The sequence below is a fragment of the Sparus aurata genome, chromosome 14 (assembly GCF_900880675.1).
Source record: "Sparus aurata chromosome 14, fSpaAur1.1, whole genome shotgun sequence".
NCBI lineage: Eukaryota > Metazoa > Chordata > Actinopteri > Spariformes > Sparidae > Sparus > Sparus aurata.
In genome coordinates this window covers 22,604,839-22,622,037 of record NC_044200.1, presented here as the reverse complement: position 1 = coordinate 22,622,037, position 17,199 = coordinate 22,604,839, and the positions used below count along the sequence as shown (strand labels likewise).

General features: G+C 41.9%; 2 protein-coding genes across 5 annotated transcripts in view; one reads left to right on the top strand and one right to left on the bottom strand.

The window, feature by feature from the left end:
- Positions 1-325: 325 nt before the first annotated feature.
- slc35e3 (solute carrier family 35 member E3) lies at positions 326-7,440 on the bottom strand. Of its 3 annotated transcripts, none has more exons than XR_003986716.1 (9): positions 7,189-7,438; positions 5,715-6,175; positions 5,423-5,533; positions 5,257-5,316; positions 2,940-3,038; positions 2,769-2,851; positions 2,305-2,389; positions 1,561-2,217; positions 326-498 (listed from the first exon to the last, which is right to left on the bottom strand). XR_003986716.1 is itself a non-coding variant. In XM_030440179.1 (9 exons), exons 2-9 carry the CDS (start codon positions 6,114-6,116, stop codon positions 482-484), a joined length of 930 nt encoding a protein of 309 aa, XP_030296039.1. In that variant the 5' UTR covers positions 6,117-6,175; positions 7,189-7,440; the 3' UTR covers positions 326-481. The 3 variants fall into 3 exon arrangements, 2 of the variants coding, with proteins under 2 accessions (XP_030296039.1, XP_030296038.1); XM_030440179.1 differs by having other exon boundaries at positions 2,145-2,217; positions 7,189-7,440; XM_030440178.1 differs by having other exon boundaries at positions 326-2,217.
- Positions 7,441-8,058: 618 nt separating this feature from the next.
- The window catches only part of nup107 (nucleoporin 107), a 32,845-nt gene continuing 23,704 nt past the window's right edge, over positions 8,059-17,199 (top strand). Inside the window, exons 1-27 of one of the 2 annotated variants that reach the window (XM_030440174.1) lie at positions 8,059-8,200; positions 9,108-9,190; positions 9,405-9,497; positions 9,629-9,723; positions 9,895-10,027; positions 10,128-10,231; positions 10,597-10,712; positions 10,807-10,855; positions 10,999-11,070; positions 11,221-11,309; positions 11,446-11,521; positions 11,605-11,718; positions 12,367-12,457; positions 12,760-12,839; positions 13,129-13,188; positions 13,510-13,655; positions 13,841-13,889; positions 13,978-14,047; positions 14,126-14,241; positions 14,326-14,515; positions 14,605-14,711; positions 14,865-14,967; positions 15,095-15,252; positions 15,562-15,687; positions 15,831-15,944; positions 16,079-16,246; positions 16,555-16,779. In XM_030440174.1, coding sequence (XP_030296034.1) covers positions 8,193-8,200; positions 9,108-9,190; positions 9,405-9,497; positions 9,629-9,723; positions 9,895-10,027; positions 10,128-10,231; positions 10,597-10,712; positions 10,807-10,855; positions 10,999-11,070; positions 11,221-11,309; positions 11,446-11,521; positions 11,605-11,718; positions 12,367-12,457; positions 12,760-12,839; positions 13,129-13,188; positions 13,510-13,655; positions 13,841-13,889; positions 13,978-14,047; positions 14,126-14,241; positions 14,326-14,515; positions 14,605-14,711; positions 14,865-14,967; positions 15,095-15,252; positions 15,562-15,687; positions 15,831-15,944; positions 16,079-16,246; positions 16,555-16,662 — 2,718 coding nt within the window. In that variant the 5' untranslated portion in view covers positions 8,059-8,192 and the 3' untranslated portion in view covers positions 16,663-16,779. Of the gene's footprint in view, positions 8,201-9,107; positions 9,191-9,404; positions 9,498-9,628; positions 9,724-9,894; positions 10,028-10,127; positions 10,232-10,596; positions 10,713-10,806; positions 10,856-10,998; positions 11,071-11,220; positions 11,310-11,445; positions 11,522-11,604; positions 11,719-12,366; positions 12,458-12,759; positions 12,840-13,128; positions 13,189-13,509; positions 13,656-13,840; positions 13,890-13,977; positions 14,048-14,125; positions 14,242-14,325; positions 14,516-14,604; positions 14,712-14,864; positions 14,968-15,094; positions 15,253-15,561; positions 15,688-15,830; positions 15,945-16,078; positions 16,247-16,554; positions 16,780-17,199 lie in introns of those variants that run through there. The other variant, XM_030440173.1, reaches the window with a different exon arrangement.

Sequence of the window (17,199 nt, the reverse complement as noted above, 5' to 3'; positions counted from 1 at the left end):
ATAGCAAAGGTTAAAGTAAGGAAAAGACACATTTGTGTATCACAACTTTGCTTTCTTTATATTTCCTTTTCAATTAATCATCTCATGACCCTTTACATTTATTTATCGATGCTTTTAAAGGAGCACAACCCCAAAGTTGGGAACCACTGGACTTAAGACTTCCAGTAGATTTTGCCAATAATACTCTTACTCAAGTCTTTGAATGCAAAACGTTTACCTATAATGGAATATTTTAATTAATACGTCTTCCACTGCTTCATGTCTGTATCCATGGAAACTGGACAACCTGTCAATCAGCAAAGCAACAATTCAAACAACTGCAAAGTCCCAAAACCATTGTTTTTATTCAGCAGAATGAAAATTCAACACAGCAAATTCAAATAAAAAAAGTAAAAGCTGCAAACCATCTGTTTGATTTTCTGTCACGATACAGTCGGACTGTATGTGGTGAGGCTGCAGTGCATCAGAGACGTGTTCACGGTCACACATCGCTGGTTTCTGTAATAAGACATCACATGATTGGAGTTTAAATGACATTTTTCAGATATTCAGAATACAATTGATCACACCGCCTCCTGGAGGTAAGCACCTTTTCTTGGTTTCTTTAAAGAGAAAGACAATTCTAGAAATTAGTTAATCCCAGCTGGGAGAATCCAAAACGGAGGAAGTGATCGTAGTTGACTCGCTTGACTTTTTATCAGAGTAAAAACTTTTCCACAGAGGAGAAATGGTTTACAGACAGTTAAGAGACAAGACATCTTTTTGAACAAATTGTTCTGTTACCTCAATAACTCCGAGGACTGTCAGCGAATGAAACGCAACAAAAAGAGAAAAAAGAAAACCTTAATTTCTTCTCAGTCAAAAAAGATTCCCTCCCATCACTTTCAAAGAGAAAGAGACTACAGATAACTAAACTGAAAACATAAATGAACACCGACAAGATATTCAAGTCATCATATCTCAAGTCTTCATCTTCCACATCAAAGTGGAGTCTCAAGTTATTTATTTTCCATCAGTGCAAGTTGCAAGTCATCAAAACAGACTTGAGCCGTCTTGAGTCCACGCCTTGAAGTCTGCCACTCGCTCTACAGTCCCGTCTAGCTAGTGTGTTAGCCATTAGCCTGCTAACCGATTTCTGCTGCGATAATGCTGAAAGTTTATTTGTCACGCCAGCTTTAAGTTATTATCTTTTTGATTTGCGATATCATTTGTTATCTGGCTCAATGCTTGTGTTAAATACTGGTTGATTGGTTGGCGAGTGTTGAAATGTGGACAGTTTGAAAATAGCTGGACTGTTGTTTGAAGTCACTGTTGAGGTATGTTAAAATATAGATTCAGATTTGTGTTTTAATAACGATGTTTTTACGTCACTACAGACAGAATAAAAAGGGTGATGGTTGAGCTCCTCTCGTTACCTTTGGCATGTGACCATTGTGTAATACAGTCATTTTTCTATGTGTGGACAGTCTGAATGATGCAGCCAAGCAGTTATTAAGAATGTTAAAGCAACCGTCACTTTAAAGCATTTTCATTCAATGACAAATCCCTTGTAGATTATACCTGATAGAAAGGGTTTGCTGGACTGTTCAGAGTCCACAAACAGTCGGTACACACAACCGAAACAAAAGGTCCCATCTATCTTTGACAGCGTCTGTCCTTTCACGGTCCTTTAACTCTGTCCCCGCGATGTTGACAGGACCTGTGGTCGTCTTTTGATTGGTGGCGACTAAATCACACCCATGAACGAATCAAAGGTCGTCCAATCTGTCAACACAAGCTCGCCGCAGACAGCAGATTCTTTTATCCGATTTAGATGAGAACAAAGATGCTGTTGTCAGCGTTTTGTGGTTTGTAGTTTCGTTTAATAGCACAGCTTTTTATTTTAATTTCAGCAGCAGAAAAAGTTCATCCAAAGTCCACGTGCCGGTGTAATGAGCTTCAGCTTCTCCTTAAACACAGACATCAGTGTTGGGAAGAGTTTGAAGAGCAGAGGATGTCGTACACACTGAATCCTCTGAGCGAAGCACGATGAAATTCTCTCCTACAAAAATACTCATAAAATAAAAAATATATATAAAAAAGAGGTCTCTGGAGTCGACTGACAGGTGAGTCAGCCTACGGTCTTTGAGCCAGGCGGCTCTTACCCTCCTCCTGTTCCATCAGCTTGATGTGAGTGTAAGACAGGATTCCCGCCAGAGTGCAGAGGATCCCAAGGGCCTGAGGGTGAGACAGGAGACGGACAGGTAGAGACAAGAGGGTGTGGAGTAAAAAACTGTGGGTAAAGTCTAAAGAGTGTGGACTCACCTGGTTGAGTGACAGCGGGTCGTGGAAGAGCACATATCCTCCAACCAGAGTGATGCAGAACTTAAAATGACCAAACATGTTGTAGCTGCGAAATAGGGTCAGGAGAACAACAACGTACAAAATCCAATGGAAATAATTAAATCTCATATCTGGAATAATTTAAACACCTCCAGGATCCTTTAAAAAACTTCCAGGAACACCTGAAACCACCTCAAGAAGACCAAGTCTGCTTAAAACTGACCTGAACCCCTCAATTCTTCCAGAAACCTCAACAAGGAGACCAAAGATTCCCTCAATAAACTCTGAAACCATTTTATCAAGACCAGAAAGCTCTTCAAAAAAAACCCAATGATCCCATCAAATGCAAAGCCCGGTAAATGCCTCAAAAAGAAAACATCTAAAACCTTCTTGGTTTGTTTTGATGACCATGAAAAAGATGAGAAAACTAGAGTATTCAAGGATACGTGACAGCTGAGGTGTTTCCAATGATCCAGTAGATGGACAGGTTGACCAGGAACGCCACCACACCTGAAAACAGCACCGTCACCTAGATAATGACACGACAATCCGGTTAACTAACAAAGTCTGAAACACCAAATGTGAAGCATGTGTGTGTGTGTTCTGTTGAGTCTGACCAGAGCAGCAGTAGACCAGGGTCCAAATATTCCTCCCTCTCCAGTGACTGGCTCGAACAGAGGGACAACACAGAGCAGGAAGCCCGATGACAGAGGAGCCTGACGGACCAGAGTTAATGTTAGTCATAATATCACAGTATATATTAACATAACATGCTAATAATACAATTACAGTGTGCATAAGTATAGAGGCTTTGTGTTAATCTGCATCTGGCCTGTGTCAGAGACAACAGACGCATATTTGTTTTGTTTTGTATATTTTACACTCCAACCGTCTAAATAAGCAAGTCCCAAATGAAGGGGAACTAGTCATAAGTGAAATCCCAGGTCTAAATCAACAGGTGCTACGTGAAGAGGATCAGGTCTGCGGTGGAAAAAAAATCAAGTCAAGTCCCGAGACTAACCAAAAAAGACCAAAAAGTCGCAACTGAATTCTAAAATGAAGAAAAACAAGTCTCAGGTCAAAACCAAGAAGTCTGATGTCAAGCCAACAAATCTCACATGAAGATGAACAAGCCCCAAGTCAAGCCAAGGTCTAAATCAACATGTCCTGAACACAGAGGAGCAAGTCCTGAATGCATTCCCAGGTAAAAAGCAACAAGTCCCAAGTCAAGTCCCAAATGAGGAGGAACAAGTTCCTGAGTCATAGCCATCAAGTCCAGAAGTCATAGCTGACAAGTCCAAGGTCAGGACCCAGGTCAAGTCACAGGCTGAATTCAACAGGCCCAAGTAAAGTCCCAAATGAAGGAGAACAAGTCCTCAGTCAAGACTAACAAGTCACAGGGCCAGTCCCAGGTTTAAATCAACAAGTCCCACGTTGAGACCTCAAGTCCTAACAAGCAACTCCTAAAAGGAGGACAACAAGTCCCTAATCAATCTCAGGTAAGAATCCACAGTACTGAGTAGGGCTGCACAAAAAATCGCGATCTCGATTCACACATACACGTGATCTCATTTCTACACACAGCGATTCTGAAGCATTTTATATCTCGAGCTGAATCACAAACAAATGCTCCTATTTCCCTCCTGGATTTTTTGAAGCGCCCCCAAACGCAGCACTGCCGCTGCCTCCTCCCTCAGCCTGTGGTAAAGCATCTTTACAACACGTGATTCAGTGGCGGAAGCCCGCCTGCAGTTGAGTGTTTGGAAGGAGTGAGTGAGAGGCCGTTTTTAGACGGGGCAGCAAGCCGCCAATCTGCCCGTCCTTTTGGCGTCTAGGTCCGCGGTTTTAGACAGAGGGCGGCAAATTGGGGGTCTGTTTTGGTCCGCCAATTTACACTTATTTCCGCCTTGCCTGCTAGATGAGCAACTGGACAGCCGCTGAGATCCGGGAGATGCTAGCTTCTCCTGGATCTCTAGCTGTATAGTTGTGTTAGCTTGTTGTTGTAGCGACAAGCTAGGAACGGTCGCTACTTTCAAGTTAAAAGCCCCCCGCTAAGAACCCAGTTCTAAACTCCAATGGGGTGCAATGTAAAGCTCTTATTTTGAAGACAAATTCGTTGTCAACTGTTCACAGCCCAACCTCTGAGGCGGCTTTTGGAAAAGGAGGAGTATTATGCCTCCGTTTTAGAAAGCCGATCACAGCAGCTATCACATATCACCTAGCCAAAGATACGGCCCTAGTACACACTGTACAACATGAGGGATTCCCTCTCATCTTGGAGACAAATTTTTTTTTTGACTTTTGTAAAAATCATTTCTCAGCCAATGATAGAACTTGAACAAAACAAAAAAAAACATTGTAGTATGGCAGAGGCATAGTAGTATGCCTCTGCCATACTACAATGTTTTTTTTGTTTTGTTCAAGTTCATCAGTGCAATAAACATTTTGTGAAAAAAATTGTGCCAGAGAATCGTGATCTCAATTCTAAGCAAAAAAATCGTGATTCACATTTTTTCCAGAATCGTGCAGCCCTAGTACTGAGGTTACTAACAAAGAACTGCAAGTCAAGTCCTGAGTATCAACCACCGAGTCAAGTCTCAGGTAAAGGCCACTGAGTCAAGCCAAATTCAACAAGTTCCAACTGAAGTGGAAAAAGTCCCAAATCAGTTTCCAAGTAAAGACTGATAAGTCATAAACAGTTTGAACAGGAAGCAACAGCCAGCATGACTTAGCATGACTTTCCCTGTGCAGAAGTGCTGCTGATAAGACTATCATGAGACTGATCATCGAGGATTAAGTGACCCTTGTACTGTCCAAGCCACAGTACCAAGTGCTGTAACAGTTATATAATCGAAATCAAAATTACAAAGCACTACTACTACTAGTCACCAACATGCTACTGATACTGTTCATTGTGCAGTTGCTGAGTCATACCTGATAGTACAGAAGCTGCATAGAGTTCACCTGCAGCTCATGTTGCTTAGCTCCCACCCACTGAGAGAGAGACAGACAAAAAGTTTTATATCAATTCAGTTCCACAGAGATCACTTTGTCGTCCTGACTCGGAGATGATTCATTTGAGCCTTCTATGTTTACTCACCACTTGGTAGAGCGATGTCACCAGAACACCCAGCGTCGCAAACACTGTCCCCTGCAGGTTGAACCGCACATCGTAGTACGAGTTCAGTATCACCCCTAATGTTATGGGCACCTGGAGAGACACGCAGGTAGAAGTTCAGAACAACTTGTGGCTAACAACAACGTCTAGACAATTATGTTATTACAATGTTGGTGTTGGCCAAAACCAGCCCAATGCTTTCTGCTTCTAAACAGCCCAAACCAACCCTGACATACGTTGTCAGACACTGTAAGATTACCTAAACTTCCCTTACCAGTGTGAGCTTAATCTTGGTGGAGAAGGTCTTCTTGTAGTAGGTGGTCTGGATGAGGATGATGACGGGTGTGGTCATGGCTTTAGCCAGCTGGTACGTTCCTATGGAGTTGCTCTGCAGGGAAAGATTAGTGAAGGCCACAAACCCGCAGAAGCTCAGAGCCAGCCACACAATCTTGCGAATTGGGAGGCTTTTAGGAGCAAAAATGTCCATTTTCTGGCAGGTGTAGAGTCCCAGATAGGTGATGATAAAGTGGACCAGGGTCAAGGTCATGTTGGGGAAGCCATAGTGTACGTAGATCCACTTGTTGATGAAGACGATGCAGATGGAGGACAGCAGGTTGACCAACAGGCCGGCGATGATGCGCCTGTTGGCCGATAAACCCAACAGCATCTCTGCCATTCTTCAAAAAGTTTCTGAGCCTAAGTTTATTCCAGACGAGCTTTGTTGAACCGTTCACACTGTGGAAATGTTAGAAAGTCTCAAGCTTCAGCCATATTAAATGTGCTAATACTTTAACATGACAAATCTTTTTACAAATTTTATGCTCCTTTTTTTACTCTATTATATTTATAGCTTTAGTTACAGATTACTGTGAATATTCTGACTTTACATACACAATAGGTCTGTTTGTGAAATTAATATTATGGTAAAAGATATAAAATAAATCAGAAACCACTGTGTGAAAAATGAGTTTTTCTGTTTTTAATGGTTGATGGTAAAAACAGCTGTTTTTTGAATGAAGTTCGGCGTGAAAAAGTAAAAAGCACGACTGTCTCTAAACTGTAGTAAAGTAAGGTCAGTTAAGTAGCCTAGCATGAAATGAAAATGCCTTTAGCAAGTACAAGTACTTCAGATTCATAGTCATATATATTATGCACCGAATTACTTTCTAGCATTGTTGTTATCAATCTGTCAGGAAAATTGTGATAATACACAACATTGCTTCGGTTTGTAACGGTTGACCTTAAAATGTCTGTTTTTTTAAATGGAGTTTGGCGTGATTCTCTAAAAGTAAAAAGTACAACTGCCTCTAAAATGTAGCTAGTAAAGTAACGCCGAGTATGAAGTAGCTTAGAATAACATAGTTATACTCAAGTTAAAGAAAATTCTTCTTGAATAATGCTTTAATTACTTTCTGCCAATCAGTCGGTCAGATAACTTTATCAACACAGGCAACATTCTGTTGGTTTGTAGCGGTTGATGTTAAATTGGCAGTTTTTTAAATGAAGTTCGGCGTGATGCCCTCAACACAGACAGGCTTTAACATGAAGTCGCTGCCATATACACAACTAATGCAGCCTAAAACAGACATAACGGATTAAATGATGAGTGTTGGTGTTTGTTAACACGACTGTTTCTGAACAGTGACAGATTCAGTTCCTCTAACTCAGACGACATTAACGTCAACCTGTGTGTCTGTCTGTGTGTCTGTCTGTCTGTCTCATTCTGCCACGCATTAAGAAAAGTTTACCTGGGGTCTCCATCTGTCCAGCTGCCCCCCCGGTTCTTCCCCTCTCTGTCCCCCTCCAGCCAAACAAACACCCCGTAATTTACCGGGCTGTGCCTGCGTCACTACCCGGCAGTTGGAGCTCCAGTCCCGGCCTTTGCAGTAATGAATCCCCGCCGCTGTTCTGGAGGATTTTCCTCCCAGCTCTCTGCAGAAAACAGCCGTGATTGCTGGTTAAAAACTGTCCTGTGTGTTCCTGTTTCCTGAGTTTAACTCCGGTTAACGTGTGTGTGTTGAGCAACAGCGCCTCCAACCGGACTGGAGGGTGGAGGAACTTTTTTACTGTTTAAGGTTTATTTCATTTTGTTTTATTTCATTTTATTTATTTTTTTTATTTTTTTTACTTCTATTTTCTGTTTATTTTTTTTTAGGTTTATTTAATTTATTATTCTATTCTATTTTGTTTTGTTTTTTTTTTGTTTTGTTTTTTTAACTCTATTTTATATGTAATTTTTAGTTACACTTTATTCTATTCTATTATAAGGTTTATTTAATTTATTTGATTGTTTAGGTTTATCTTATCTTATTGTATTATATTTTATTTTGTTTTGTTTTAATTCTATTTTATATTTAATTTTTAGGTTTATTTTATTCTATTCTATTATTAGGTTTATTTAATTTATTTTATTGTTTAGGTTTTTTATTGTATTATAATTTATTTTACCCTCATTTCTACATGTTTTTATTATATCTTTTATCTGTAGCCCATAGTATGTTGTGTCGAAACTATTTACAAGATGTAATATTATCATCATTATCATTATTACTATTGTTATTATTATTTTTACCCAATACGTACAAACTTCGGTCGACAGTGTGTAAGTTGTCCGGCCTCCTGTCCAGAAGGGGACCGTACTGTACCCAGAAGCTGTTTGTCAACTGCCATTAAAACACCGAAGAAGAAGAAGAGCACACACGAAGAAGAAATCTGTTAAGCCTCGTGAAGCGGGAACTGTCAGCTCACTACCATGGACTGGTAAAATTAACTTCAGCTATATTTTTAACTATAATCAGATATTATTCTTCTATAATTTCACTTACACATGAGAGCCGTTAGCTTGTTTCTTAGCCGGCTAGCCCGCAGCAGGCTAATTTACTGTGCTAGCTGGAGAAAACAATGCTAACAGTGTAAACGGTGCCGTTCACAATCAATGCCGATGCTAACCGGCTAATCACCGGTTTGTGTTGTGTTGACATGTTTACACTGAGCTGCTAATAACGCAGCTCGTAGTCAGTAATTTGAGATAATTACCGTAGCTGCTTCTTACTGACTTCTCAAAGAAATGTCTCCCGCGCCAAACAAACTAATAACAGCAGCTGTGTAATGTTGTCAGCAGGCAGAACTGCTGGGTGTTAAAGTTGAATTTAGAAAGTTCTGTCTGGAGTGAAACTGTGCATGTCTCTGTAAAGCTGCTCAGAAAACCATATTGAAATGAATACAGTGAGCAGAGAGTGATGCTAATGGATAGATAGTTAACTTAGTTAGTTATGGTATTTATTGTGTTAAACAGGTAGAAGTGTTTCGACCACATTGACTTAAAATACACAAAAAAATACTGTTTACTGACTGGTGAAACTTCAGGGTGCAAAACTAAAACTTTTCTAAAAGGTCACATTTTCACAGACACTATGTTGTCACATAACAAACCTGGATCCCCCTAAGGATTTGCTGCTATCCTGATTTTCACTTTGAATTAAAAAGCTAACTTGAAGAAGGTTTTTCTGGAGTTTTGATCGCTTTCTCTATTATTTTGTGACATTTTTCAACCACACAATAATTTAAAAGATCATCAGGTTTAGGGCAGTTCTTTATTCTACAGGTACTAAGTCATTTTTGTGTTATATACATTCACAATCATTTGCTTGCTCTTCTTGTGGTGCAGGGGTCACAGTGAGCTGCCGTCTCCGGTGGTCCGAGATGACGAGGTGACCGTCGCTGCCCGCAGGAGGAGGAAGAAGGTGGCCTGTATCCTTCAGTGTTACACTTTAAATCCAATATCTTGATCTCTTGATATCTTATTTGAAAACAACTCCTTTTTAAGGTTGTTCATCATATTTACTTTTACATTTTATATACTAATGACACAAATTATTAAAAAATAAAAAATATATGAGTCTGCTTCATTATCAGTCTTCATCAGAACTGTCAGTACTGTTGTTCTCCTGACTGTTGGTCTCAGTCCCGTCCCCCGGCAGCAGCCCCGTCATGTCCTCAGTAACACCAGCTCGCTCCCTGATGAGGAACACGCCTGCTTCACTTTACAGACAGGCTGGTACGACACACACAAACCCTGATTCAGACACTGATCCATCACATCAGCTGATTATCACCTCTACTCTGAAATCAAAGAGGTCCATATTTTAAGCCTTCCTCCAATCTCACGTGTTTCTCTTTCTCTCTCAGTAACTCCCAGGGTTCCAGATGTTTCTTCCATTTTGGCTCCAGGAGGTCGAACGCCCCGATACACTCACACTCCCAGAAACGCGCTCAGCAGTATGGTGAGACACAAAAACACATTCTCACTGTCCCTCACGTGACGACATTTTTGTTTTCTGATTTTTTTCTGATATTTAAATTATTGTTTAAGTGGTGCACGATTTCTACTTGTAAATTAGAAGTTGCATGTAAAAGTTTGAGTTAATTTAATTTCAGCATTTGTCTGTGTCTAGAATCTGGATGACAGTGATTGGACCAACAGCATTTACACCTCCCCTGTCTCTGGGATGGACACCAGCTTCTTCACAGATGACATCACCAACCTCAGCTCAGCACTACTAAAGGAGGACGACCCAGGCGACGCCGGTGTGTGAAACAAACGCACCCAAGCCCACTCTGTCTGTTACTCTGCGGGGTTAGTTTACAGTACGCCTGTTAACACTGCAACTTTTAAAATGTCTTGCAGCGGCTGCCAGTCTTTTCCCAGAGTTCCTCGGTGCCTTTCTGAAACACTCTTCTTCTGCGGTGTTTGAGCTGCTGGAGGATTATCAGGCACTCTGCCAGGACAAGGTATGTGTGTGTGTGTGTTGTGTTTTTTACATTTAGCACAGTTTGTTTGGTCTGCAAGTTGCTGTTTTATCGGGATTATGTGCTGGACTAAGAAACAGTCCAGCACATAATCACATAAAAGTTGGGAGCAGTCACTTCCTGGAGTCTCAGACATGATATGAGTCTTCTCATCTAACTCTCAGCAAGAAAGGAAATCTTGACCTATAAGTCTGAAGCTGAAGTCAGGACATACTTAGCTTAGCATAGCATAAAGACTGGAATCAGAGGGAAATGGCTAGCCTGGCTCTGTCCAATTTTACCAAAGCTCACTAGGTAACTAACTGCTCCGATTAATCACTCACATTCTCTCCATCATCATGTTCAAGGTGGACGTGCTGCAGTCTGTGGTCCTCAGAGCGGGTCAGAACAGTAAGACAGCCGGAGTCCGCTGGCTGCTGCAGCAGGAGTACTGCTCCTGGAGGCTCATCACCTCACTGTACAGGTACCTGTCTGACTGAACGACCACCTGTCTGTCCGACTGAACAACCAACTGTCTGCTTGTCTGACTGTCTGCTTGTTTCTGTCTGTATTTGCAGGGATCGAGTGCAGCTGGCAATGGAAGATGATATGATGACAGACATGACTGTGAGTAACATTCAAACTCTCTTAGACCTGAAATAACTGATTTAAACATTCTTAACAAACTATCTTCCAGTCTTCCTCCTGAATACACTGACCAGATGAGTCTTGAGGTTGTAAAGATGACGTTTCTGTCTCTGTGTGTGAAGGTTCCCAGTAAGAGCGAGAAGGTTGTGGTGGAGCAGCTTTTTCAGCGTGACTCCATCATACGACAAAGTCAGGTAACAAACACATTTCCACTCGCTTTACTTTCTGCCTTCCTACAGTTGGATCGATTACTTTTTCTATACAGGAAAAGGAAATATGAGAAATAAGTGAAATAATTTGTGAAATATTAATATTTGTTGTCCTTCCTGGTCACTGTGTTGCAGCTGGTTGTCGATTGGCTGGAGAGCATCGCCAAAGATCAGATCGGAGATTTTTCTGACAACATAGAATACTACGCTAAAAATGTCTGCTGGTGAGTTCTCATCTGTCTGTTGTTAGATAGGAAGACTACAGTGTGTGTGTGTGTGTGTGTATGTGTGTGTGTGTGTGTGTGTGTGTGTGTGTGTGTGTGTGTGTTAAGATGCTGAAGTAAGATGTGTGTATTTCAGGGAGAACACCCTCCATGCGCTGAAGATGAGGAGGAAGAGCGGCTCGGCCTTCACTGTTCCTCTGGTCACTGAGCTGGTGAGGCCAGTTACCACGGCAACTAACACATCCTCATCCCCAGCGTTTGTACATGTATGAATAATGTGTGTTTGTGTGTTCAGGACCCAGACGCTCCTCTCCGGCAGCAGCGCCCCCTGGCTGACCTGGACAGAGAAGACGACGCCCGGCTGCTGAAGAACCTGTTCACACTGATCAGAGCGGGGATGACTGAGGAGGTACAGATACTGTATTTAAAGGGCCAGCATACACAAATATGCCATTTACCCTTAGTAGCATCAAGCAGTGCAGTTCATTTTGTACTACTTTTCTGAGGTTAAGAGATGTAACTATCTGTGATTTGTGCCTCCACCCAAATACAAAGTTTTCATGAATCTAGAAAGACTTGACACTTCTACAGATGGATTCAGAGTTTTTCCAAGTCTGTTTTAAATAAAACTGTGGATTTAAAGACCCTGTCCTAATGTGCTTTCAATGTAAGCATCTTCTTGTTCTGTGAAAAGTTAAACTCGAAAGTTGAGGTGTCAGCAGTCTGAGTTTATCGCATCAAGTGGATATCTTCCAAAGATTTTTTTGTATTTTGGGTGAACCAATCCTTCAGAAAAATGCTGCATCACCTTTGGAGATTATAAATTGCAGCACACAGAAGGCCTCCCTGGTACTCGCAAGTGTTTAATTTACTCAGTGTTGATGAGAAAGGGGTCCATTGTATGGAGCTATCAGTGCACAACACATGTAGAAATGACAGCTGCTGATGTGTGTCTCTGTTGTCTGCGTTGCATCTGCGTCCTTGGATCCTCAGCTGTTTCTGTTTCTGTGTGTGTGTGTGTGTGTGTGTGTGTGTGTGTTTGTGTGTGTGTTTGTAGGCTCAGAGGCTGTGTAAGCGCTGTGGTCAGGCCTGGAGAGCAGCAACTCTGGAAGGCTGGAAGCTCTACCATGATCCCAACATGACCTCAGGTAATCTCTGACCCCAGTGTGACCTCAGAGATGATCAGTGTTCTTGTTGCAGTCTGTAAGTGTGACTGCACATCTCATTATGTTGCTGCTCTGAAGAATCCTCTGTCTGTTACAGACCATTTCCTGTATTGTCCGAATGATTAAAATTCCATCCAGGATCGGTTCGATTACTTTAGAGCACATATCAATAAAAATAAAACAAAAACACATTGATTATTTGGCCCGACTCGTCACCTCAGCTCTACAGCTCTGCAGACTGTTTGTATCTAAACACTGCTCGTCTCTGTCTCTTCTCTCTGCAGGCAGTTTAGAGCTGAAGCCTGTTGAAGGAAACCCTCAGAGAGGAATCTGGAAGGCCTGCTGCTGGAGGATGGCTGAAGAGGTACAACAGTCTTCTTAAGAACACGTCATTGTTTGTTTCTTGAGCAATTAATTAGTTTTTGGCCTTTTTAAAACGTCAGAAAAGGGTGAAAAATGTTGATCAGTGTTTCCTTAAACTCAAGACGACGTCCTCACATGTCTTGTTTTGTCCACAACTTGTTGCTAAAATAAGAAAATAAAAAAAAGAAGCAGAGTATTACCACTCTACCCACTGTCCTCTTTGTTTTACACAGTGTATGTACTCAAACCTTTGGTACAATGTTAAGCTGCTGTGTGTTTGTGTGTTTCAGGAGCAGTTAAACAGATATGAGAAAGCGATCTACGCCAGCCTGAGTGGAAACCTCAGACCGGTAATGAAATGAGTGTCTTCATGTGTTTGTGATTATGTTGTTTTTTGTTTGATTAGTCCGTTATTGTTTGATGTAAGTGTCTGGACGCAGTGAGAAGGGCTGTGACAGTAGTCCACGGTGACATTTTCAAAGAAACCCAAAAGATTCAGTTTCTAGTGACACAAAAGTCATAAAATAATTGGCTGAACAGTAATGACACATCTCAAGGGAGAACATAAATACATAAATACATAAACCAGGCTGTGGATTAGTCTGTAGAGATCCGCTTGATGATGAGGTTTAATTAATGTCAACTATGTGTGTGTTCCTGTGTGTGTTCAGCTCCTGGCGGTGTGTGAATCCTGGGAGGACTGCGTGTGGGCTCACTTCAGAGTGATGGTCGACTCGCTGGTTGAAAAAGATCTGATGTCGTCGGGAATGGCCAACCAGGAAGTGGAGACGCTGCCACGGGATTACCTGGAGGCAAAGTACGACAGAAACACACAGCAGCTATTTGGATTTTAAAGTTTGCATCCGACAACCAGCTGAAACTGTCTGGATTGTCTCTTCTAAAGTAATTTTGTTACGAGACGGAGGTTGAAAATTTATTGAAATGTGTTCCATATTTTAAACCTGACTTCACTTCTCTGATCGTCTCATCGTCTCGCCACAGTTGGACCATGGAAAAGGTGTTTGAGGAGCTTCAGGCCTCAGAGCTGAAGGTGAAATTCAAACACTTAACTGAATGTGATTGGTAAATATCAAATTAAATGACTGAACCTTCATAAACAAGCTTCTTTCTGTGTGTAGAGAGTGCTGGAGGAGACAAAGGAGCATTATCATGTCATCCAGAAGTTTGTCATCCTGGGAGATCTGGACGGTAAGACCTCTTTACTTCACCTCACCTCAAAAGACTGGTCCTGTCCTTTAACTTAACCTGTATCACCATCTCGTTCAGGTCTGTTGGATGAGTTTGCTGATTGGCTGACAGCCTCTAAGCCCCTCCCATCCCACCTGCTGCGTTTCATGACGCACCTCGTGCTGTTTTTCCGCTCTCTGGGTTTGGCGCTGAAGGTAAAGTTGATAAATAATTATTTTTTTGAAGCTCTGTTCATGAAGACGTCCGCTGACCTGTTTGTCTCTCTTCCTCTCACTAAGGAGGAGGTGTGCATCGATGTGCTGAAGGCGTACGTCTCCCTTCTGATCCGGGATCAGCAGACCGACCTGGTTGCGAGCTACGTTAGCCAGCTGCCAGCCGAGCTCGCCACCGCTCAGTACGCCACTTTCCTGGAGACCGTCACCCAGCCGGAGATCCGCCCCCGCTGCCTGCAGCTCGCCACGGATGCCGGTGAGACAGAACATATTAAAACATGCACACTGAGGTCAGTAACAAACATCAAACCTGAAAGAATGCTGACTGTTTGTTCCCGTTTGTAGGTCTGGATGTTGCTGCGATAACGAAGCTGGTGGTGGAGACGGTGAGGGAGAGAGACGAAACAGAGTTCACACACCACAGCCAGACGCTGGAGACGGGGACCACAAAGGTACAGAGCAGAAAACAACTCGCGTTACTTTCATCTGTAAACCAACTGTGTGATAAACAGAGTTAAATCATTCATCAACATTAGCATCATAAAGAGTTTGTGTGTTGTATTAGTTAAACTCTGTGGAGTGACTGTGACGCTGTGCTCTGATAGGAGGACCTGAAGAAGATTGATGTTATCGATTGGCTGCTGTTTGACCCCGCCCATCGAGCCGAGTCACTAAAGCAGTCCAACGCCATCATGAGGAAGTTTCTTGGTACTTATTGTTGTTTATTTATCTTTTATTTTAATCATTTTAATTGTTTGATCGTAGCAGTCTGTCTCCTGTCTCCTGTTACTCACGATGAGAACCATGATGCATTGCTCCTGTCCGTCTCTTTCAGCCCTGCAGAAACACGACGCAGCCAAGGCGGTGTTCTCTAAAGTTCCAGAGGACTCGATGAGGGAGATTTACTGCCAGTGGGCGGGCGTTGGTCAGACCAAGGCGCCTGCAGAGGACGAGAACGCCATCAGAGAACACCTGTGTATCAGAGCCTACCTGGTCTGTCGCCTGTCTCTGATATGTGTTCTTTTCAATACAGGAATTTAATGACTCCTGACCTAAACTTTGACCTGTAACCTGTAATCTTTGGTGCCTTGGTAGGACCATTTATCCTGCAATAATCAAGATATTTCAGTCTCAACCAAAATGGCGAACAATCAGCGGTAGAACCAGGTTATGAGTCGCTGAACTCCTGTAGTGGAAAACAGCCTGTAGAGTACCATGAGTGCTTTAGCTGCAGCATTATGTCAGTTCTGTAGGGATCAATGAGGGTTATTGATCTGAATGTGTCTTTTAATGATCTTACAGGAAGCCCATGAGGCCTTCACTGACTGGTTCAGCCACAGTAGCTCCGCCCCTCAGAAGCCAGCACCTGCCCCCGAGGCCAAATTCACTGAGAAAGTAGCCAATGAGATGAGAGAGAAGGAATACCAGGTACACACACACACACTCACACACACGATTCCTAGACACTTCTAATATATACCAATACATAAATATCAAAATACTTGCTTGTTTCACTTGTGAGTCATATGTCATTTTCTGTGTGTGTGTGTGTGTGTGTGTGTGTGTGTCAGTCCTCCCTGGCTGCCTGGTCGTGCCGTCTGGACGTTTTAACTGAGGATGTGAAAGAGAGAATCTACAACGTGCTGCTGTTTGTCGATGGAGGATGGATGGTCGACAACAGACAGGTAACTGAACAAGAATCAAACGTTTAGGAAGAATTAAAGAACTTAACCTGTGTTTCACACAAAGGAACCAGCGACTGAACTGAGTGTTCATATTAGCGATTAATTGTTTTGATATTTTGGATGCTTGTTTTCAGGATTCAGAGCAGGACTCAGAGCGCAGCCACCAGATGGCGGCGTTGCGCTCTCTGTGTCTCCCTCGCCTCAGCTTCCTGCTGCTCAGCGTGCTGCAGAACTCCTCCAGACACCAGGAGGCGCTCCGGCTCGCTGACATCATCTCATCTGACCAGCACCGCCTCTACCAGGTAACCAACACCTGTCAAACCCTGAGATTCTATTGATCTGTCTGTTTTGTTTTAATCTGACCTGCGAGAAATCCAAACAGTTGTCTGAAAGCCAGATGATTGATGATTAATTATATTTAAAAGCATTTTTATTTTTAAGAAATATTTAACTTTTATTTTGTTTGTGAGTAGTAATAAAGCTAATGAATTATCTGTCCAGTCCAGTTTCTCACTTTCAACAGTTTGATAAATTCTGGCTCCGTTGAGGTTCTTTGTTCTTTGTTCACCGTTTCTATGGTTTATTTGTTTTTCTCCCCCCGTCCATTCAGGTTTTCTCCAAAGAGGAGCTGAGGAGGTTTCTTCAGAAGCTGCGGGAGTCGTCACTCGCTCTATTGGACCGAGGACTCGACCCGCTGGGCTACGAGCTGCAGCCATGAACACACACATAAAATACACACACACACACACACACAGACATGGACGCCAGTGTTTAATCACTGTTTTCTTTTTGGATTCTGTTAATCTGTATGTTTTTTTGCAAAATAAAAGCCTGTGTTTCCTGTACTGGTTTGGTGTAATCTTTATTATAGAAGATGATACTGCAGACAATCAACCGCATAATCAGCTTTTTGTTTGTTTTGTGTTTAAAAAACTGTAATTGTTTTACATTTGTGAAATGAATCCGTAAACTGACACCATAAATTATGAAAGTGCACTAAAAACCACTAAATAATTAAAACATCAGCTGATAGAGCTACGTGAGTGAGTTCTAAACATCTATTGGCTCATTTTGCAATTTTATTTGTATTTTTTTATATTTGGTCAAGAGATTAAAAAATATAATTAAAAATAAATAATACATTAAAGAGCGGTGACATTAAAAAAATGTCTATGGACAATATATACAATACAATAGACTATAAGTAAATTGTGCAAATGTAGCAGTATGAATATTTATAATCAACATACTAGTA

Coding starts and splice junctions, on each gene's coding strand:
- slc35e3 (XM_030440178.1), bottom strand. CDS start 6,116: ATGGCAGAGATGCTGTTGGGTTTATCGGCCAACAGGCGCATCATCGCC. Junction 5,317..5,422: donor TGACATCGCTCTACCAAGTG/GTGAGTAAACAT, acceptor TCTCTCTCTCAG/TGGGTGGGAGCTAAGCAACA. Junction 2,390..2,768: donor GGAAACACCTCAGCTGTCAC/GTATCCTTGAAT, acceptor CCTATTTCGCAG/CTACAACATGTTTGGTCATT.